The 24,201-nt window shown below is 40.4% G+C and overlaps 1 protein-coding gene across 21 annotated transcripts in view; it reads left to right on the plus strand.

The window, feature by feature from the left end:
* Positions 1 to 24,201, plus strand: part of PCDH15 (protocadherin related 15) — a 1,259,847-nt gene that overhangs the window by 951,631 nt on the left and 284,015 nt on the right. For all 21 annotated transcript variants that reach the window (XR_005784343.1, XR_005784344.1, XR_005784345.1 and 18 more), the window contains one exon: positions 7,607 to 7,739. Coding sequence is in view for 18 of the 21 variants with exons in the window: in XM_040454209.1 (XP_040310143.1) it covers positions 7,607 to 7,739 (133 nt within the window). In the remaining 3 variants the exon portion in view is untranslated. The remainder of the gene's footprint in view (positions 1 to 7,606; positions 7,740 to 24,201) is intronic.

The raw sequence follows: 24,201 nt of genomic DNA on the forward strand, positions 1-24,201 counted from the left end.
AGAAAGAAAGAAAGAAAGAAAGAAAGAAAGAAAGAAAGAAAGAAAGAGAGAGAAAGAAAGGAAAAGAAAGAAAGAAAGAAAGAAAGAAAGAAAGGGAAAGAAAGAAAGAGAAGAAAGAGAAGAAAGAGAAGAAAGAAAGAAAGAAAGAAAGAAAGAAAGAAAGAAAGAAAGAAAGAGAAAGAAAGAAAAGATGTATTCATACATACTGGGTTATTCTAAAGAGGATTTAGGGTGATTGATGCTATTTAATTAGCATACAATAGATATCATGCAAACTACTCTCTGTACAAAAGCTCTTATCGTAACATCAACACTGTGACTTTTGTACTACTTGATTTATTTTTGCAGACCAGAAATCTGAGGCCGAAGGAGGATAATAGGCTTGGCTAAATGGTCCCTTGTCCACACTCCCACCCACCCCAAAACAAATTGTAGAACCTTCACCTGAACTGGGACTATTGGATTCTAAGACTTTCTCTTCCACTCTGTTCTATATCCATGACCATTTATGGTGATTATCCCGGAGGAAAAAAACAAAACTAAACTACACTAAAGTAAAATTGCTTACTGTCAATGCTAACTTTAAGAATAAAGGTACTTTTTGTTTTTATCATTTACGCTTTTATTAAAATCCCTTAATAGTCATCAATTCATTTTATGACTTTTTATTTTCCTTGAGGATAGCCCTGTACTATATAGATCTGGTCAAATCTATATATGCTTCTACATTATGAGTGATGACTTTATAATGACCTTATAATTTAATGAGTGAGACTTTATAACCCACTTCTTACTCAGTTCCCATTGGCGAGTCCTGTCACTGATTTGCTTCGATAAGCTCTTGTCTGCAATAAGAGGATTTCACTTGAGTAAAATTGTATTCCACTTCAGGAACCAAAATGCCATCCTCAGAATCTGAATTCACAGATCTTTTCAGCGACACTAAGCATATAGTTGACCTGGCCTCATTGTTTTCCTTAGAGACAATGGTTTGGGCATTGAAAGATCACCTTACAATGTTTGGTCAAAGATCAAGTGGAACCTACAGAGAATAAAATCTGTATACATCCTTTCTACCTGCTGGGATAATGTCATGTTCCCTGTAGGATACTGACATTTGCTATTTTCTGCAGGAAAATTAATCCTTCAAATTGACTTGAAGGGATGAACTGAAGAGTTGTGAGGTTTTGCTTTCAGAGTTTCCTTTGAAAGGAAGATGCTATTTGAAAATTATCACCATGAATGTATGGATGGGGATATATTTCACAAATGGACCCACCAGCAACAGTGGTATTAAGCCTATTTAAATAACAACACAAAAAAACAATGGCGATTTTCCATTTTATTCTTTTTCTTGGATTGGCAATCTTAATTTGTAAATTTAAATAATAAAATAAGGCCCATTGAATTAACTACTCATGTATTTATTATTCTAGTTCAGTGAACTTGCTAAAAATTCTGAGTATAAGAAGCAGTAGTCTATAATTTCTGTTCTGTTTTCTTGTAGTCTTTCATAAGCATAAAAGGACAGATAAAAACCAATGGATTTAAAAAGTAACCACATTCTGAGATAGTATTTAGTTTATTGGTGTATGTAGGTCTTATACTTATTGAATTAAATTAAATTAATATTTATTTAGTCTTAACATGAATAAAGTATTACTATTAGGTATTTATAAAGACAGAGAATAAAGGACAGTCCTATCCCCAAATACCTTGTAATACAATTATGAAAAAGTGATCGGCTCATGGCAGGGAATACTTTTTTGATTCCCAATTTTTTTTTTTCCCCATGGAATCCAAGGCTATCCCTAAATAACATAAGGTTAATAAAATCATTTTTTTCAATTGCTAATTTCATTTTTTAAATAGCTTAATATATTTAGCATTAATAAAAGATGATGGGAATATTCGTGTTAACAAAAATTTACTGAGTTCTCACAGTTTTTAGCCTCTTGAAAAGGCAAGACATGTAAGACGAGGTGTCTGCCCTCAGAGTATGCATACGGAGGCAGTAAGTGTGGACATACAGTAGTGGGTAGTTACATGTGCTTAACTTTGACAGGAAGGGTAATGCGATATCCAAATAGAGGGCACAATAAAAGCAAAGACACAGAGACATGATGAAGAATGGCATGTGTGGGAACATGTGTTACTTGGCCCGTGTGAGCATGTCACTAACCCGCTTACAGTCTATCAGCCAATGCCCACTGTTGTCAAGATGAACTTTAAATCAAATCAGTATAGCACAGGAGTCCCTGCATGATCTGGGCTCTCTCTACCTCTCAGGTCTTAATGCCTACCATTTCCCTATTTATGCCCTTCTTTTTACTAGCGCAAAACTTATACTCTTCTATTTTATTGCCCTGTGAATATGCACAGTGAGTATGCATTTTCCCCTGTCTGGAATGTTCTGTGGTCTTTAAACCTAAGTACATCTTGTGTCTTCAAACTCTGTCTCCGTAACTTCCCCTGAGAAGTGTCTCTGACTTCCGCTGTTGGTTTTAAATCTGAAACCTTCGCTCCTATAGATTCCCATATGCGCCTTCCAAACTAGTAAAAAAACTAAAAAACCTGCACACATTGATCTGTAAATACAGCTTCTCCAGCACAATGTTGGTGGGAGACAGAGGAAAAAGGAAGGCAATTTCTGTTTTAAGTCTACTAGGGAAAGCAATATACACACCTTCATGTTAGAAGCAAGGTGGAAATGTAGAGTTACAAGCACCCTGTAGCAGATGGTGACACATTCATTAGAAAATTACAATACAGATTGTACAGTCCACACTCCAGCAACATCATCTCATTACGACTGAGTACTAGTGCCCCATCAAAACAAACTGACTTTTCCCCCTTTTTAAATATTTCTGAAAAGTTAAAGCCCCTTAAATCTATCTTCCCAACCTCTTCTTCATTCGTATTCTATTTTGGTCTTACCAAAAAAATTCTAAGTTTCATCCATGGTATAGTTAAAATTAATTGTGATATCATATCCTAAGCCCAAGATTTGAAACAGTCTATGATTTCTTGTAAGATAACATCCTTCATTACAAATTTCTTCAACCAAGAATGTCTTATACTCACACACAGAAACACCCACATCGGATAAGTAAACTATCTCCAATTTACTGCCCAAATTTGTTCTTGTAGGGTGTGGGGGCAAAGGGCAAACAGATTTGGAATTTAGAAGCCTTGCCTTTTAGTTTATGTGTGGTTCCTAATTAACTTTTTAACCTTGATTCAGTCACTTAATCTTTCTGATTTTCTAATCCTCTTTTGTAAAATGAGAAGAGTTAAATTAGATGGTTACTAGGGTCTTTTAAAATCGTTAAGATCACCTGCGAAAATACATCAGCTCCTGTGTTCTACTTTGACCTTCATTACCAAATGAGAAAGAGAAAGCTCTATGATTTTCATTTTTTTAGGAATAGGGATTCATCTTCATCATACTGGTTGTATTACGAAAGTGAAATTTGTATTATATAACTGTTTGATATTATGCATTTAAGACTAGCTATAAAACGTTAATATAAAATGTTCACATAAAATGTTATTATTTATCTAGTGACTATCCTGTTTTATTGTATGCTCAGCTGATGCTGTTGAATAACTACTATTTATTGCAACGTTAGTGGTATCATTTTATTGGGAGTATTGTTGGTGTTTCGTGTTAGGAAAGCTAACTCCGACACAATGCTGACATCAGGGATAAAAAGGAGACAGCACGGTAGAAGGCAGTAACCCTCAAGAAGGCTGCTGCTTGTTTACACGGGTTGTAGGAAGTGCCAGGAAGTTTAAGATGAAAAACGCTAGACTTTGAAACATGATCTTTCTCGAATAATTCCAAGAACCAAGTGCAGGGGCAGGGGGCCGAAACATATGTAATTAGCAATTTCAGCATTTGATTTATTGTGGAAAGGAACAGAGGAACCTAAGGAGTAAGGCTGGAGGAAGAAGCTTGTGTTGAATCAAGCTGTGCTCCATGGTTGCTCTGCCTTGGGGTACAGGGCTTTGTGTTTGTTTGTTTGTTTTGCGTTTCAAAGTTGTCTTCTCTGTAGCAGACACACCAGCCTCATTGGGTGTAGAGGTCCTTAGTGTGGTACTGTGGATATAAACAGTTTAGCCCCGCAATGGGAAGGCGGTCAAGGGGGAAGAGTAAGAAAACACACCAAGTATAATCAGCTTAGTGTAAATCATACTTTCTTCCGTGGAAAGAGCCTCACATTCTGGGAGACTTCATAAAGTATTCCAGACCAGTAAGCTGAAGCTGCAAAAAATGTCAAAAGCTGGAAAGGCCTAACTTCTTGAAAGAAAACTTTGAATTTGGAGTACAAGTGTGTTCTAGGTCAAAAAAAGTGTTGATCAGTGAGGGACTCTCTTACCTCCAGCGTTACTGAGGTGAGCCTCAGGTCAGTTTATAGAGGAGCCCTCAGGCTACAAGAGCTTCTGGGGCAGTGGTCTTCAAAATCAAGTGTGTGTGTGGGAATATTGTATATCCATAGAAAATGTAGACTCTTCAAAATCAGAAGATTCTAATCCAGTAAGTCCGAACCCTGACACCATCATAACCCACTTTTGGGAGGCAACCCTGGTATCATGCCCATAGGTATTTAGCCTAAAAAGGTGAAAAAGATGCAATTAAAATGTCTGATATATTAGGGCACCTGGGTGGCTCAGTCGGTTAGGCATCCAACTCTTGATTTTGGCTCAAGTCATGATCTCCCAGTTCATGAGATTGAGCCCCGCATCAGACTCTGCACTGACAGCGTGAGCCTGCTTGGGATTTATATTCTCTCTCTGTCTCTGTCTGTGTCTCTGTCTCTCTCTCTCTCTCTCTCTCTCTCTCTCTCTCTCTCTCCACTTGCCCTGCTCTGTCTCATTCTCTCTCTCAAACAAACTTAAAAAAAAAAAAAACATAAAATATCTGAAATATTCAAAGAGAATTCAATAAGGTATATGCAAATTTATTTACTGCATTCCATAGAAAAAGACTCCTTATTTTGAACAGTTATCAGTAATAATGGATAAATATGCTTTCATATGTGCATACATATACATATATACACACAACATACATACACATGCACACACACAAATATATAACCTTGTTTACCTCTTATGCTAACCTTAGATGTTATCATCATTCTCATTTTTTAGATGAAAGTGGTAAAACAGATGTAATTTGCCTAACATCCCACAGCAGTAGCTTCCAAATTCTGACTCAGGAATGTGTGTTATAAATCCCGTGCTCAACGTCACTCAGCCAGCATTATTGCCAATATGGTACAGGGCGTATGTTATAAGACTTCTTATGCGTAGACAATGTGCTGGCCAGAAAAAGGAACAGATTTTTTTTTCAGTTTATTTATTTATTTTGAGAGAGAGCCAGGGGGGTTGGGGGACAGAGAGAGAGGGAGAGAGAAAATCCCAAGCAGGCTTTGCGCTATTAGCCAGAGATCGTGACCTGAGCTAAAATCAACAGTCAATCCCTCAACCGATTTTGAGGCACCTCAACGAACAGATTTATAAAATGTTGAAATGACTTGATGAATAACAGACACTAAGAGAAGCCAGGATGGCGAGGGGAGCATCAGGCAGAGTCTGTGTCTCGCGGCCTCCGTGGGAGCCAGTTCACCACCTGGAGGTACTAGGTCTGCTTCAAAATGGTGGTTCCTTTGTTCCTACAGTATGGGAAGCGGGGCTCTGCTGTGCACGTTAAATTTGGTAACTTCTGGGTATTTTTCTTCCTACCATGTTTTCTTTTCAATCTAGCCATGAGATTAATACCTATAAATATATAAGTAACGTTTCATTAACCATTTTAACCTACTGTAAACATCTTAGTCTTGAAGTCCAGTTGTAAATATATATGTTTTTGAAAAGAAAATCAATTAGTATTTGATTAATTTTATTGACAAATTTTTAACAATAAAGCGATAAACCCAGAGGCAAGAATGAATACAGATACTCTGATTATAAATTTTAAAAATACTAATTATAAAAGAGATTTTAACTTAAAATGAGATTATTTCAGAATAATATTTTGATAAATGTTAAGTGTGATTTTTTTTTAATTCACTGCAGCTTTTTAGAGGTGTTTAATATTCTGTAGGTATCTCATCTGTGGAGAGCATGTTCAGAAGCAATTTGGACATAGGCATATTATAAGATGATTAGCTGAAACAAGTTTTCAATGCCTATGATCTACAGTTCTCTGCAAAGCTTTTCAAAAGGTAGACTGGGGCACCTGAATGGCTCAGTCGGTTAAGCGTCCGACTTTGGCTCAGTTCATGATCTCGCAGTCCATGAGTTCGAGCCCCGCATCGGGCTCTGTGCTGACAGCTCAGAGCCTGGAGCCTGTTTCAGATTCTGTCTCTACCTCTCTCTCTCTGACCCTCCCCCGTTCATACTCTGTCTCTCTCTGTCTCAAAAATAAACGTTAAAAAAAAAATTTTTTTAAAAAGGTAAACTAAAAATAGTCTAAAAATAGGTAGACTAAAAATAGTCTAAAAATAGACTAAAAATAGGTACAGTAATCTCTGAAAACCGTTTTGGTGACGATGTGTTCTAATTGAAACAACTAATATAATGAACTTTGGACTGCTTTAAGAAAATTCTAGTGCCCATATAGCAATGACAACAAATGTGTTTTTAGTAAAAAGTGGTGATTTTGTTAAAATAAGTTTAAAGTGCACAGTGTAGGTAGTGGCTGTATGTTCCTCATGGCAGAAGGCTAACTTCGTGGTCAGACGTCAGTGGTGACATATTCTTCCAGATGGACCACTGACTCTCTCACTAACATAATTTTAGCCAGTGTCGCTTCGGTATAAACTTGGAATATCTTGCTCCTTTGCCTTTTGTTGCACAAAGAAATTGCCGAGTTTGGACATGTCAAAAAAGTTGATTATGGCAGCACTAATATTTTTGTCTTTACAGTAGTAGAATATCCTCTTGTCCTGCAGAAAAAATTCCTATCAATGTTAGGCTTCAATTAAACCTAATTTCTAGCCATTCAGAAAGTAGTCTTCAAAGAAGACCTAAAACCACCTTTAGTTTTGTCTGCGGCTGTTTTGCAGAACGATTACTTTATGAGCCTGATTCTTGACGTGCATTTGCATGAAGCCACTGATGTCAGCAAGAAAACTAATAAAACACAGCCCGTATTTTGTTTTGCGTATTGTTTTAATCAATACTCCCTCTGCTGGTTTAATAGGAAGAGAGCCCCAAGGACAGCTCATTTTACCAGATATTTATAGAATGCTTTTTGCTATTAGAAAGACATTAAAAAGTAAAGTCAGGAGTCAAGGCTCCTGTGAATTTATTAGCTTTATTTGTACAGCTATTCCTTTTTAATTCACACTGTTAATCTACGTAGGAAAAATCGGTACCCCAGGGCATTTCTTTTTTCCAAGATAATTTCACAGAAACATGATGTGGTGGTGGTAGCTTTGATTTTTCCATCCTTCTGTTCTGAATTATTTTGTCATTTTCTCTAGAAATTCAAAGTGTCCTCTCCTGTAAGCCCAAAAACGGAACGCCGAGTGCAGTCTGTTGTTCAAGGTGATGTAGACTTGTACCCATCTCGCTGTGTTCTCGTTCTCTGCAGGCACTCCATCTGCACCGTGTACATTGAAGTGCTTCCTCCAAATAATCAGAGCCCTCCCCGCTTCCCACAGTTGATGTACAGCCTTGAAATCAGTGAAGCCATGAGGATTGGTGCTGTTTTATTAAATCTCCAGGTATGCTTCTTCGTAGATGTGTCAAGTTCTATGGGGACAATCTTGAAGGCTAGTAGGTCCATATTTGGGCGTGGAGGGAAATTCACATGGCTGCCGCCGCCACTCTAGTGAAGGAAAATTCCATCTGGAAAAGAACGTAGGGGTCATATGGACGGAGGGTTTCCTCAGCTAATCTATTCTCTTGATTGCCACCGCTGAAGGACTAACATGAGCTGGCACGGATTAGCGGCCATCATTACAAGAAAGAATGAAGGGATTGAAAACATGCACTTGAACATTTTGTACTTTGCACGCAAAGAGTCTGCAGCCGACTATTATTTTCTGTCTCGGAGTCCTGTACCCCAGCAGGATTTATTTTTGCTGCAGTGCTGTATGGAGAAAATAGCTTTGGGTTCACTGGCAGACGGTAGGCACTCTAATTCCAAGGCAGACAACTTCGCTCCGTGGCCAGGGGCAAATCTTGTGATTTCTGGGCCTCATTTGTTCATTTAGATGAAGGGAGGAGGTTTAGCTCATATTCCCATTTGCAGCTCCAGATTCCTGGGCGTGTGAGTTACTTGCAGGATTACTGCTTGCTTTTCACTCTTTATACATTCCTGACTGAAGCACATTTGGCCAGGAAAGGCTGCCTCTTCAACTTAACCTACAGCTGCAATTCGGGCCACCTGTGGTGTTGCTAACGGCCACTTGCTGCACAAATCCTAGCGTGACACCTCACTTCACCTGTGGATGTCTGCAACACAGGGAACGTACCTTCTCCTGGGGTAACATGGGAATGGCTGACATGGCTGACCAGAGAGTTCAGGAAGCTGGCCTTGACAGTTAGGAGAGAGTTACCGGGATGCTGGAGGGAAATCCCAGCATCTATCTGTACCTCCAAATGAGGTGGTATCTCCAGTATTTATTTTGTCACTTTTCCCCAGGTAACTAGAGAGAATTTGCTTTTGTCGTTCATTTACTATTAAAACATGTGGGGAATAAAATTATGTGACGGTAGACATATTAGCAACAAGGACATTTAGAGTATTTTAAGGGAATAAAAGAAGAAGGGAACCACATAGTCTCTTTAGGAGGGAGAAAACAGCCAGTTAAATCATGAACATGAAAAAAATAGGAAAACTAAATAGGAAGACAAGTGCATTTAATGGAATGATGAAAATCTTTTCTAGATAGACAGACAGACAGATGGACAGATGGACATTTATTTGTGTAAACAAGAAGAAAAAATAAATAAATCCTAGATTTGTCAGATTCAGGCTAAGAAATTTTTCATGTTTTACATTTAAATAACCCTTCAGAATGTGCCTTTGTATGATTTAACTTTCTATGAGGTAACATAATCTTACTTATGAGATGGTCTAGGTCTCATTTCAAACAAATCCCAGAAAGGTCCGGGAACAGTATTATAGGAGAATAGCTCTACCTGTGAGTTAAAAATGAAAAGGAGTTGGTCTTTTTTATATCTCAAATTTCTCTACTGCAAAAGCTGCGAAAATGCTTGAAATGACATTTCTATTCACCCTTTCTGCTTCTGGTAGGAGCAAAAAAAAAAAAAAAAAAGGGTGCCAATTGCAGTGGCTGTTGCTGGGGGAAGGAACGCGGGTGTCCTCATCATGGCATTTTTCATAAGCCACCAGCCATTCACTTTCGCTCATGATCAACTGAGATTGAATTTAAACTGGGGACATAAAAGCTGAAAAGCTTCCGCCAAATTACTCTTCCAGAGACTTCTAATAACAACGCACCAGAGGTACCTCCGGCTCCGTCCTCATCTTTTTCCCACGTGGCACTGCCCACTGCCGCTGACTCACTGCTCAATTTAGAAAGACAGATTTGTGGAGAAATATATTTTTGAAGGTAACAGCAGCCTGGCTTCTGAATAATCTGTTCTGGCTGAGATCAAAGTGGTTTCTTCTGAGGAAACAATCCTTGTTTCTCCCCTTCCCCTTCCCCTTTTAAGTATTTTCCTTTTATCTGTCTAAAAGCTGCTGGGGAGGCTGTGATTTTCCTTGGGTTATGAAGGCTGTCCTGACTGGTTGCCGCATCGAGGGTGTTCAGTGGAGAGAGCGACCCAGAACTCTGCTTTCCCAAATTCCTATGCCGAGGACGGTCAGCGTTAGCTGGCATTTTTTTTTTCTCCCAGAGTTGGTCAGATCTTTCACCAAAGCATGATTGTACATCGCCCTGACTTGCCAGTGAATCCTGTTAGAATTCCTAGATTGTGCGCTGGGATCATGGGACCATGGGAGCCCCCCGTGCACAGTTGTCCCCACTCTGTTCCGTCACGTCTGTCACTAGCCTGAAATCAGCCATGGTGGGTGCATTTATGCCACAGAAATTACGGGTGCCGCAAATCAGTACCTCTCACTGCATCCATGGCTGGTTGTTAATCCTTTCCAGCACACCACTGGATGAGGAGCTTAAATCAGGATGAAGTAACTTCGTCAGCCTTCTGCATCTTTGTCCCTCTGAGATGTTGACATCCGCTCACACCATCACCGTCACCCTTATTCTCATATAACAATACTCATAGGTAACACGTATGCGGCACTTAATGAGGTATGACTGAAGTTCTTCACTTACCGGTCTTCACGGATAGCTAGGTTATATTCCACACACTCTCAGGCTCAAAATTTCAACAATTTGCTACTAAGAAGGGTTATTTCTCACTCCCACTGTGCATCCACCACGGGTCCATTCCTGCTCCATTCTCCACCATTTTCTCCCCACTTTGCAATGAAGGGGCTGCCTCTATCTAGGGCAGTGGTATTCTTCTGACAGAGTGAAAAGACAGACACAATAAACCACAATTTGGATCCTAATGCTTCTCCCAGAAGTGACGCCTGACCCTTCAGCCTGCGGCTCATCCATCACACTCAGACACAGGCTACTCCTGGGCCCCTCACCCCAGAGATGCATCATCCCCCAATGGGAGGCATGAGCGAACCACCTGGCTACTCTGGTGTTGAGAGCTATGAGGTCTGGTTCATCGCTTGCCTTCCAAGTTGTCGCAGGCAACCATTTTGCCAAATGCGTTATCTCTGCCGACCATGGTTTCCCATCCTGATAGCCCCCAGTAACAGTTTTCTCACCAGCTTCCCATCTCTTGGAGCCATGCTATCTGTTTTCTGGGTGCACACTCCACTTGTAAGTATCAGGCTGGGATCAGTTAGGATAACTAGGATTCTGTTGCCAGCCTTCATGTTCAGTGCCATATGAAGTTGACATAGGCTGTGCTGTATTCAGTCTTTGCTCCACAACCCAGCTGATGAAGTGGCCTCTGTCTAGAACAATAGATCTCTTGAGGTCAGTGTTTGCTGAGGAAACAACAACAAAATAAAACCCAGTTCTTTGTTGTTACCTACACGTGCTGCACATGATACCTACCATATTTATTTTCCCCATTGACCAAAGCAATTCACACAGTTCCTCCTGAGTTAAGAGGTCAAGAAAGTATAGTCTTCACGTAGCAGATGGCCTCAAGGGTTGCATGGCAAACATTGAGGTCAGTGGAGCTGAGATGTCTTACCTCCCCTAAGAAAGGGACTGCCAATACTTTCAAAATATTTACTTTGAACATTAAAATGTATAAATTGATTAACTTTCATATAAATAAAATAACAATGTTAACACACATTTGTTTCCCCATTTGATTCTTAAAAAAGCCCAAAGCAATTGGAGCTATTATCATTGTCATTTTATAAGTGGGGAAACTGAGTCACAAAAATAAAAAAGATGAATTATTTTCCATGCTCATCGTGCTTAAAAGTTGTACACAAAGGACAAAACCTACACAGTCTGGGTAAACACACGTGTTTACCCATACTGCCCCTGTGCCTACATTGCTTCCTTATACTTGAAGTATCTGCAAACCCTCCGTTTTCTGTTCTTTCTCCTTCTCACACGCTGGGAGGCAAGGTACTGCTTCCTCACTGAGGCCACTTTCTAGCGTGGCTGGTAACCACTGTTCCACATTCAAAAGTCTCCTCCACCTGTTAAATACCTTCCCCCACCCCTGACTGCAGAACCCTGCCTGTTCCACTTCTAGACCAAGGGAAAATACATATTTCCTTTACACACAGCTTTTTGATAAACATGATTTTTAGACATAGCTGACTAGTTCATATGTCACATAGTCCATTCTTACAGATCGAAGGTTCAAAGTTAGTTGTCAGAACACCAAATCCTGCATCACGTCCATTGTTTCTAATAACAAAGACATCAATTAAAAAAAAAAAATCACTTGGTTTGGTAGAATTAGATAAAGCAGAGTGTTTACCAAGTTCTCATCTTTCAAAATTTTGCCTCTATTATAATATTTCTCAGTTATTTATTTGATTTTATTTCTAATTTTCCATGTATGCGTTGGGATACATTGTTGAAAGTCAACTACTTTAACCTGCTGAAAAACAGTTCTGTGTCCTCAGCTTTAAGTATAATGCATCATTGCATTCGGTTGTTACCCTGGCCTAGTGCGTAGGCAGATTTTGTCTTTATGATCTGGCAAATGAGGAAGTGGAAACTCAGAAATAGCAGGGTTTGGGAACCAGAGTAGTTTTGGGGGTTTGTTTTTATCTTCTCCCCTTTGGCTCCTAAATGAGGACCCTGTCTACTACTATATCTACTAAAATAATATAGGATATTATTTTAGTTTAGGCTATAGAAAAACTATTAAATTTCATTTTTCCCTATTTTGGGGGGAGCGTTTTTTTTTTTTTTATATTACGTTTTGTGATTTCCAAAGGTTAATTTTATGATGTTTATGAGGGCAAAATATTTGAAAGGTGGAGGGGAAGGTAACGATTTATTACGTGGCCTCACAAAGAAGCAGTTAAGGGAAATGTTAACAATTTCCACTCTGACATAGAGATTATAGATAGAATAAGATTCTAACCTGGGTACAGCACAGTTATGTAAAAAATTAGCAAAATTCCCAGATCCTACCTCAAAGAATTCCTTGTTCTTGGTAGAGCCCTCTCCAAGATGCCAAGTAAGAGAGATCCTGTATGGTTTTGGAGACCTTTACCATAGAAATAGGTGAGAATGGATGTTTTTGGTGCTCCAGTGTTTGATTTGTCCAGTGTCTCCCCGAGCCCAAGACTGAGAGGAGAGAATCCAAGAGGAAGTAGGGGAGATTGGCATCCAGTTCTTTAACGGAATGGCTGCTGGGACTTGAGTCCGTGCAACTACACAAGGGAGAAGATATTGGAAAGAGATGTCATGGTGGAGCGGGCAGTTGGCAGGAAGGCCTGGACTGCTCCCCTGAAGACTTTGCCCATGCTGTTGGTAAGATGGATCCTGCCCGTTACCGTAGACCTCAGAGTTGAGGCTGGTGAGTGTAGACAAAAATGAAGGGAACCACAGCTTGTAGAGAAGAGAGACATGCACGCACCCGGATGTACAACAAGAGGCCACCGACTGAGCATTAGGCCCAAGATTCAGCAGACGTCACAAGGCACCACCAATCCTGAGGACGCCACTTGGGATCGAGCCCTGTCCGAGGGAGTCTCCTGGTGCCAGTCTCTCCCGTGCTAATTCTCAGGTGACCTCAGCACAATCCCTTTAAGAAATGTGTTTTCCCCTCCGTGTCCTCTCTATACCAGCATTACAAGGGAGCACGATGGATATGAGTGAGAAAATCACACACACACACACACACACACACACACACACACACACACCACATCCCTAGAAACGAAATTGGTTTTAAAATAAAAAGAAGGTGTCATATTAGTAAGAGAGAGTTTTACTAAGTGACAGTTGTAGACTTTTCAGCTGAGACACAGTGGAAGAAGCTCACTGGACAGGAGAGAGGTAGAAGCGATAACACAGCAGCTCCATAGCAGCCTGGAAGAATTGAAGCCATTTGCCTACTCTCCAGGAGATTCCTTATACAAAGGAGGCATAAGATAATGCAAAGATGAACTCTTGTACTTAAAGCGGAAACACCCAGGAAGGAAAAATTTCGGAGAGTGCGTGGAGGTGCAGGTTTGTAGTGTTTGGCTCTGGCCCTGCCTCACTTCCGAATACCTACACTTGCCTGCATTGCGTATTGAGCCAAGTGAAAATGAGCATTATTCTCAGGGCTCTGACTCTGTTTCTAACATAGGTCATTCACGATGGGGCACTTAGTTTCTTTCGCACTTCTACAAATAGTCAAAATATCTAGTCATCAGCTGTAAGTTCGTGCCTGACTGCAAAGAACAAATCTTAGTTATAAACAAGTTTTGAATCAAATGATCCATTCACTTATTGCTGATGAGGTCATCCCAAAGGAAAGTTCAAGTACATTTTGCAAATGTTAAGAAACACATAAATGGGAATGGAAAAAAAAGTATACCCCTCCTTGTACATGATACATTCCTTGAGAAATGAAGAATTGGGGCTGGGGGAAAGTAAGTGCTGGCAAATGTCCCTTGTCTTTGCCCATGCTGTCTATTTTTGCTGGCACACTTCTATTTTATTGACATGTGGACTTATTTCTGAAAATGAGTGGTAGTGGAAACAATAATTTGCAGTGTTGATTTTTTTTTTTTAACACATGAAGAATGGGTATAGTAGGGCATAGGTTAAGAAACTACAGCCTGTGGGCAAAGCGACCTGTTTGTATGGCCGGTAAACTGAGAATGGGTCTTAGGTTTTCAAAGGTTTGTTTATATAATATAAACAACAACAACAAAAAACAAAGAACAACCCTCCAACATACAATGGTGTCCAACACCATTATACTTAAATAAAGTTTAAAGGCACTGCTAAAAGAGATAAGGCATAATCTCCTTATCTGTAAAGATAAGATAATACGTATCTTTATAGACCTAAGATCTAGGGCTATAAAGTTGAATAAGTGTATTGAATTTAATTATTTAATCTGCATCAGAATATCTGAGATGGGTCTCACGTTAGTTAGCTAGAAATAGAAGCAACATCAGTTGTCAGGATAACTTGTGTGTATATAAATACTTAGGTCAATATATATTAGTTAAATAAAATAATGGAGACTAAATTATCCATTGGTGCATAATAGAAAGCATAATTATAAAAGCTTGGCAAACGAGAGAGATTATTGTCTTTGGATTAGGGAAGCTGAGGTTAAGTGAGATAGCATATAAATGGCTTAGCTCAATGCCAGAAATAAAAAAAGAAAGTGCTTATCTCATGGTAGTTATTTTTTTTTCCTATTCATTACCATTCTTGCTTTTCTGTTAACTCATGCTATGATATGGGGTTTTAAAGTGTGCAAGAAGGTGCCAGGCATTTGGAAGAATGAGTAGGAATAGTGGACTGTCAAGGAACATGGGACAATGGATACATTGCCAAGAATGAATTCACCTGCTTTTATGACTTTACTGGTTCTTACATGATCACTTTCAAGTTAGAGAACAAAGTGACACTTTGGAAGCCCAAGAGATAGGTGGTTAAGAGATCAGTATTAATAAAAATATCATCGGGGTTCCTAGGTGGCTCAGTCGGTTGAGCGTCCGACTTCGGCTTAGGGCATGATCTCACAGTTTGTGGGTTCGAGCCCCACATCAGGGTCTGTGCTGAAGGCTCGGAGTCTGGAGACTGCTTCGGATTCTGTGTTTCCCTCTCTCTTTCTCTGCCCCTTCCCTGCTTGTGCTCTCGCTCTCGCGCTCTCTCTCTCTCTCTCTCAAAAATAAACATTAAGAAAATATTTTTAATTAAAAAAATAAAAATATCATCATATCTGAATTTATTGCTGCTATTAACCAGGAACCACGCTCAGCATTTGGAAGCTTCCCTGGCTTTTATATATTTAACTAAGTGCAGTAGCTTTTCCGAAGTCCAGTAGAGCCCTGCTGTGGAATGGGGCTTCCAAGTCCAGCCACACGGCCCGCGAGTCAGTGCACTAACTGTGCTCCTCTCTGCCTTTCCTGGGGCCTGAAGTTCACTCCGTGTCCTCTGCTTTGCTGGATCTTGCAATCACTTCGATAGCAGTGTAGATCTGCCCACAAAGCTAATGCTTCTTTTCTTTTTGAGAGCTGCTTGATCAGAGTTGATTTTATTTTCTTGTGGTTGCTTCTTGCCTCGTTACAAGACTGAAGAAAACTATTGCACAGAGAATGACGACCGATACTGGGAAAACTTCAGGTAGCCTCTGCTTTAAACTCGCATCTTGAGCTGACTGGCTCCTGCGGTTTGAGCCCCCTTTCCTTTTCCTGGCTTCTCTTGGCAGAAGCTGCAATGGGACGGGACAGCTCAGACGCAAATCGCGGGAGGAAACAGGAAGCAGTGAGAAGCAGCCCAAGAAGTCAGACTTGGCACCTCTGGTTACCTGCGGAAAAACCTACATTTTTCTAAGGAAACTGCCTAGGGAATGAGTGTAAGGAGGTCCGGGTCAGCCTGCTACACGCAGCTCCTTTTCATCATCCCCCATTCTCCTTTTTAATAGTTTCAAAAAGTTGTAGAATTTAAAGTGTGTGCCTCAAGGAATTATTAATTTTAGTCCTGAAGAAAAATGCCTACCGTCTTGATTTGATACAGAATTGATCCATTTCCAGAACAGTTTGAAAGAAATGCGGGCCATTGTATAGCATGCCCTCTGCACTAACAGGTCCTGTCGGAGGTGCTAATTCGTTTCTCTGACATCTTTCAAATGTTCGAGAAGGTTTGGGGGTTCTTTCCTCTCCTTCTTTTCTGATGAATATTTATGTATAATGGGATAGTTTTTTTCCCCTGAAGATGATAACAGTTTATGATTCATGGATGTTTCGCCGCTGGTGCCGGTACAGCGTGTGTGAATCATAAACTCCGTGCCGCAGAATCTGTGATGTCATTTATATTATGGGGATCACTTTGGATATGTCACTTGCTCTTCTGTCATCAAAGAAGCTATTCTTTCTGCAATCCGTTTGTTGAATGTGTTACTGCAAAGATTAACGCCACAGATTATATGAGAAGACGGCTGGTTTTCCTTCAGTTTCATAATGGATGACTTGTCTATTCAGTAGGTTTCTCTGAGTTTGATAAGTGTGAGAAATGAAAGTCTCATTTGTGTTCTTTATTTTCATTTCAAGTAGGGGGAGATACATTTTCTCGTCCTTCCTTCCGCTAGGTTTCAGATGGCTCTTTCATCATTAGTGGTATCTGAAATGAGTAATCTCACTGTGGGTGCCTGCAGAGAAGTGGAAACACATTGAACACGGATACTGGCCATCTGCTTCCAAAGTATAATTTATATTTTGTGTTAAGAATAGATAGATAGATGGATGAATAGACAGATACATGTTAGAGTAGAGAGATGTCTCACAATGCCAAGCATCTCCTTTTTGCAGAAATGGTATCTTATTTGTAGTGCTCACTTTTCTCCTTTAAAGCAGATGTTCTGATATGTCTAAGTCTCCAAGGGAAAAAAAAAAGTTCAATCCCCTTGACAGTGTGGGATGTACATTATGTGAAATGATTTTTCATCTACAAGCATATACATTTGTCAAAAATGAGAAAACACATTTTTAACTGTGTTCTTTATTCATATATGTGCGTTCCTCTTCCCAAACAGTTATTTGGCCTCTGTAAATCTTCCATAGACAGCAATATGCTCACAGGCATAAAGCCAGACAAGTGTCGCGAGGGTGAGGAAAGGAGAAATCTAGGTCTGAGGCATTTAAAACAGCTAGCTCCTAAATTATTTTTTTTCATGACCTTCTTCCTCAAGAAGGAAATAAAAAATGATGCAAAAAAAAAATGTGAGCTGTTGCCCCAGAAGAGTCGTAAGCTATCCATGTTACCTCATACCTTGCATATCTCTTATGTACATACACACGCACTGTCACGTTGAAGTGTATATTTAAGTGGAGCTAGACTTTCCTTCTGCTCAGACTTACGCTCTCACAAGTAGTAGGATGTATAGGAAATGGGTGAAAATTATTTTCTTTCTCTTTCAAAGAAGACAGCCCATTTAGGAAACTTGAGGTGGTAGGAGAGATAAAGCCACATTCTCAAATGCTCTTAAAAATAATTACGGGCCTAAAAATAAGTTTAATGAGGTAAAATGGTGTTTTCTGACGTCACCGAGCGTGAAACGGAAGTGCTGTGGCCCACTGTGCAGAGGGACGCGGATCTGGATTTGTGGTGCAGACGCAACGCAGAGGCAGCGATGCTCTGGCAGGAGAAGAGCTTTATCGTGGCCCCCCTCCTGCCCCATGTTTTCATCAAACCCTTGGAAGAAGACTTTTACAGCCTCTGGTCACCACTCTACCCATATCTCTGCACCTCTATTCATGTATTTTGTTTTGACTTCTGAGATGAAACATTAGCACTCCTTGTGTCTATGTAAACTGTTCACCCGCATACTTGATCAGTGCCTCTGAAAGCCTCTGTAATGAAGGATGCATCTAAGTGAATTACTAGAAAAATGAAATACAAGACAAAAAATACAAGCTCATTTTTTTTTTACTATTGGATTTGACAGATAAAAAAAATAACTGTCAAATCACGGTTTTTTTTTTTTTCCTAAACTAAGTTCTACTCCAGAGGAATTACTCTAAATTTCTTACATCATGATCCATAGTAGCCACAATGCAGAATTGGCACTGTGACCTTGGACCACCCTTTAAATGGCACTCAGGGACTGGCTATGTAGTTTGCAAGGCCCAGTGCAAAATGAAAATGCAGCCCCTATTAAGTGTGAGTGCTGTGCACCGACCCAGAAGCTCTTTCCTAGACTCTGCCCACTCTGGCCTACTCAATCAAGGACGTTGCTCCAGAATCACCCTTTTACCACCCTGCAGCAGGAACAGTTCTTGCCCTTTCTGGTAGTTTCCATGGACATGAAAGTCTACGGTGGTGCCTCCCAATTAGAAACAAGCAAACAACACGAAACGCCCTTGATCTCATAACCCGCTCTAGCTATTTATGTATTTCTGTGCTTTCCTTCGTTCTGGAAACTACTCAAATCCAATATCCATGCTGGCTTGAAGAAGGTCTCCGTTACTGTCTCTGCTATTCTGTCTTGACCGCATTACGGACAGGATTTCAAACACAACAATCACTAATGCGGCTCTTTTTGTCCTAGTGCTTATTGCCAAATCCACTTCCCATCTTACTGCCCATCAGCAAGGTGGGGTAGAGCCGATAATCCCCTCCTTAATTAGAAACTTACTCCAGCACATCGGCGTTCCGGGGTTTTCCCCATCCTCCCCAGCCGCTCTCAACTCAGTCTGCTCTGACGTTCCTCTTCATTGCCCTGACTCTTAAAAGTTGGAATGCCCCAGTGCTCAGGCTCCTCTCCTCTCCTTACACTCGGTCCTGACATCAGTTCACCTGGTCTCATGGATTGAGCTTGTGACATGCTCATACCTGCAGTTCCTGTCTCCACCCGTGCCAGACTGTAGGGTCAGTATATTTTTGGATGTGGAATAGGCATCCCTCTTTGGTTGAGTTTCCAGAGAAACAGACTTTGAGATGAAGAGTCAGCTGCAGATGTTCACCAAGGGATGTTTTTGAAATCAACTCCTGTGGAAAGAAGAGGAACGTAAGCAGCATTAAGTTGAAGGTGAAGTGGAACTTCAGCTGACCCCACAGAAAGCTCTCGAGCTGAAGGAGCCCGTTAGAGTTAGGAGGTTGGCAGGGTGGGGTAGCCCCTCGACACACCTGTGTGCGTGACTTGGGTGCAGGCTGCCTCAGAGCCTAGCTCAGCCGTGGCAAGGTGGCTCTCGTCAGATGCTCTCAAAGAGCACCGGCAGTGCAGGCTCTCAGCAGGCAACGTTTCCAACACATCGGGAATATAATATAATTTCTTTATGTGTTTGAAGGAGAATTTGGGAGGTATATTATAGTGTTATCACATGAACGTGGTAAAAAGCATCTTATCCTGCAAGATCATACCGGAGCCGAAGTCAGATCTCAACTGACTGAGCCACCCAGGCGCCCATCCTTCTGATAAAAGATCTTTCAACAAAGGTTTCTGAGTATAGTATGAAAGTGATGATTTTCATTTACTTCATGCCAGAGGTCTATTGTAGGATTCAAAGAAAAGTTTACAATTTTTAAATCTGCTCCATGAAAAGCTTTTGGTGTTTTGGTGCTTGTTTGTTTTTCTTTTTAATTGACTAGAGTTACCCATTCTGCTCTTCCTAAAAGTTAGATTTTTTTTAAAACAAACAGATTACTTTGAGATCTGTGTTTGAATGTGGAATAACATTTGGCTGAGCAAGTCTTTGATAGCTGCCGGTATTTTAATAGCAGTAATCAGTATTACCTTTAGTAACTTGGCAATAAACGATTCTGTGCGCGGTTTTCTAAATAAACCTCACAGTTTATTGCATGCCTCGAAGCTGCCTCTTGCTCTGCACTCTGTCAAGTATTGATGATTAAAGCTTGAGTATGTGAACACAGTTATCTCCCTGAGATTTTTATAAATGAGACAAGAACAGAAACAGTGTTCCTGAGGTATACTCAGTAAACAGCCATTAGGTATCAGCTATGTAGGGAGAAAGACCGGGAGACCCAGCTGGGGCTGAGCAGTGCCTGTGGTCTTGCTACACTTAGCTGTCTGGAATTAGCAGATTCAGAGCAAAGTAAACATGTTTTTTAGATAAAAAGAGATAAAGAATATTTGCTTTGGAATAGTTACTTCAGAAAATTGAAGAATTCAATTACATGTCTCTTGTTCTAGTTGTGAATACTTTTTTCTTTTACATGGATTCACGAAATCCTGTAGCAGTGTGGAAAAGAAAAGGAAGGAAAAAAGTCTTGATTTCTTTGATCCTCAGTCACGTACTCGCCTTGCTCCATACACACAAAAACAGATTTTTTTTTCTTTAAAGAAGCTCCAGATTAAGAAAACATAGGTTTCAAAGACAGAGGCAGAATTATCTGGCAATAAAAATTAATTCAGCTTTGCAACAGTTGTTCCCCACTACCTACCCCCAAATGAAACAAGATAATTTTGGTTTCGATAAACAAATGATTACAAAGAACAGTAAGGCTTGATTGCAACCACAGTTCTACTAATTCAATCAGTGCGAGTGGGGTGATGTGAATCAGAAGTCGCCTTTGTGAGTCAGGAAGAAAAACTCAAAAGATTAATGCCAAAAATAGCCAGCTGAAAAGACCCGCTGTTCATATTCCTCTTTCCTTGTTTAATTTTAGTTTTTACAATGAATATGTATATATTAATAGGTGCAATCATATCGCGCACGCTATTTCTTCTTTATGCAGCTTTCTTTTCTATTTTCTGTTTTTGCTTCACTTCCCACTTATCTGTCCCCTTCCCTCCACCAAACCTGCCAGCCCTTCATCATGAGGGAACTCCTGTTCACCAGGTGCTGTGCATCTTCCTGGATTTTTCCTATCCTGGTCCTATATGATTGTGTAAGGCACAGAAGTGTGTGTGTGTGTGTGTGTGTGTGTGTGTGTGTGTGTGTGTGTTTATATATGAGCACAGAAAGGACGTACACACATGATATACATATAGGTGTTTTCACTATTGTCATCATACACCTACATTTATGGTAATTTTTCTTGGAGATGATATAAAACTTGACAACCATTCAAAAACATTGGAAAATAAGTTACCAGCACCCTGTGCCATCACCAAGTACAATTTCTAATTCCTGTGAAGAGTTTAGTCTCCTATTAACCACCACGCACCTGCAGCTGTTGGAATTGGGAAGTAACTTTGATACGTCACCACAGTCTTGCCCTGTGACTCCATTCAACTTTTGTGGGTTACACTTATAATATCCTTCAGAGCAAAACAACCCATCACATGGCTCCTTTACCTATCATGCCTTGTTGTTCTCCTCAATCTGCAACAATCCTCCGCTGATACTTTTGAAGACTACAGGTTGCTTATTTTGTACGTTTTTCCTCTATTTGGTTCACTGGTATTTCTCGATGACCGGTTATGTATATTTCGGCAAGAATATCCCAGAAGTGATGCTGCATTAACGTCATTGCATCCTGTCACATTACATGTGTCCCATTTCAGGGAATATTACTGTCGACAACCTGATCTAAGTTGCATCAGCCTTCAAGTGTGTTAATGACTTACCTTGAGATTACGTGAACGTTCTTCCCTCGTTTATTTTCACTCATTTTTAACATCTTGATGTTCTTTGAATTATTGTTATGATTGTTGCCAAGTGTTGATTTTCTAATGCCATCATCTCTTCGACATTTGTTAGTTGGCACTCTGCTAAAAGGAAAGCTATCTTATTCATCTTAGTTAATTATAATCCATTACAGCCATTATTTATTCTGAGGTTCAGATTGTCCCAGAATTAGTCTTGGCGAGCCCATTCAGGCAGGCTCTTGTGTCCTTTTAGCACGCCCCGTCGTGTTTGGAGCACCTGGCTACTTTCTAGCTCGGCAAGGTGGTCCACATCCATCTTATACTTCCCTTATCCCAGCCCTGGGTCTAACCATTTCTTGACAAAGTTCTGGTTTCTTTAAGTGGGGATGGAATTTAGAAACCAAGTTGGGGCACCTGGGTGGCTCTGTTGGTTAAGCATTTGACTTCAGCTCAGGTCATGATGGGCTCATCAGTTTGAGCCCCCATCAGGCTCTGTGCTGAAGGCTCAGCTTCAGATTCTGTGTCTCCCTCTCTCTCTCTGTCCCTCATCCGCTCATGCACCACCCCTCCCCACTCTCTGTCAAAAATAAATAAACATTAAAAAAAAAAAAAAAAGATCTGAGGGCACAGAATGTTCTCCGCTCTCAGATATCTCTGCTTGCAGTCCTCCCCAATGACCAAAGCTCGGCAATATATGTATGTTAATATATGTGTATGCACACATGTACTCAAATACACATATGTCCACGTGCCAGTACATAGGCGTGTACAATATATACACATACGCTCATTTGCATCTGTAGTAATGTTACACCTCCATATTTTTCTGCACACGTACATATATATGCATATTGTATGCAACATTGTATGTATACATTTTTATATATTGTGAAATAGCATATGTATAAAACCATTAGGTCACACTAGTAACTGTCACAGTGAGAAAACTGGCCCTTATTATCTTCAGTAAATTTACTTACTGGAGGTAACCAGCCTCCTGTTTCTGACCTCCATACTGATGTCCTCTTCACCCCGCTCATATTCTAATGCCACTTACATGACCTCCCCTCCTCTTCTCCTGCAGGCGTGTGCCCCACATCCTGCATGGTCTCTGGTGGGCTGGGCAGGACGATGCAAACACCTTCCCACCCGAGTCCAAGGTGGCTCCTTCATGCCACCTGCGCGGTGACATTCCACTGTAGATTGTCCAGCCCCTTCCCACGCAGACGGCATCATCACCTCCTAGCACAACACCCCCATGGCAGCCCAGGCAATGCCCTCATCATCCTGTTGGAGCTTTGCAGCCACACCACGCCACAGCTCCCTCCCACAGAAGCCCAGCTTATTTGCCCCAGGTTCTACCATTAATTCCAGGCTTTGCGAGTGCCTTCCTTCACCCCGCTTGGGTTTGGATGCCCTGCGACAAGCCGCCAACACCCACCAGGCTCCTTCTGACTCCCCACATCAGTCAGTTCCAACAGTGTTTTGGAATTTTCAAATTGCAGTGTTTCTGCTGCTCTCATTAAAGTTATTCCTAAGGATTTTGTTTTTTAAATTTTATGAAGTGGCATTGTTTTCTTCGTATCATTTTTGATTGTTTGTCACAATGTATAGAAATACTATGGATGTTTTTGTATTGGTCTCATATCCTTCGTCCTTTCTGAGCTCATTTGTTATTAGTCTCATAGTTTTTGAGTGGATTCTTTAGTATTTTCTTTTTTTAATGTTTTTAAGTTTATTTATTTTGAGAGAGACAGAGTGAGTGGGTGAAGGGAAGGGGGGGAGAGAGACAGGGAGAGGGAGGGAGGGAGGGGTTGAGATTGATTCATTCCAAGCAGGCTGTGTGCTGTCAGCACAGAGCCTGATGCGGGGCTTGAACCCACGAAAACATGAGATCATGGCCTGAGCCAAAACCAAGAGTCAGACACTTATGTCATGAGTGAACCCCCCAGGTGCCCTAGGATTTTCTGTTTAAAAGGTATCATCTGCCAAATGGAGATGGTTGTACTTCCTCCCTTCCAAGATACTTTTATGGGTTTTTTTTTTTTTTTTTTCTTGCCTAATCACCCTGGCTACAACTTTCAGTAGAATGTGGTAATAGTTTTTAGTATACATCTTTGTTTTATTCCTGATCCTAGGGAAAACCGTTAGTCTTTCAACATCACTACAATGCTAGTTAGGAATTTTGTGTGATTGTCCTTTGTCAGTGTGAGGAAGTTCCCTTAAATCCCTCGTTTATTAAGCATTTCTATCACAATAGAGTATTGCATTTTGTCAGACGCTTTTTCTGATTTTTCTGAGATGATATTTTTTTTTTGGAAAAAATGTATCTGTTTATTACAGTAATTGATTTTCTTCCGTTAAAAAACAACTTTGCATACCTGTGACTAATCACATTTGGTCTTTGAGTATAATAATTGCTATATA

This window comes from Herpailurus yagouaroundi, unplaced genomic scaffold (assembly GCF_014898765.1).
Source record: "Herpailurus yagouaroundi ecotype Mexico unplaced genomic scaffold, PumYag 211, whole genome shotgun sequence".
In the NCBI taxonomy this organism is placed as follows: domain Eukaryota; kingdom Metazoa; phylum Chordata; class Mammalia; order Carnivora; family Felidae; genus Herpailurus; species Herpailurus yagouaroundi.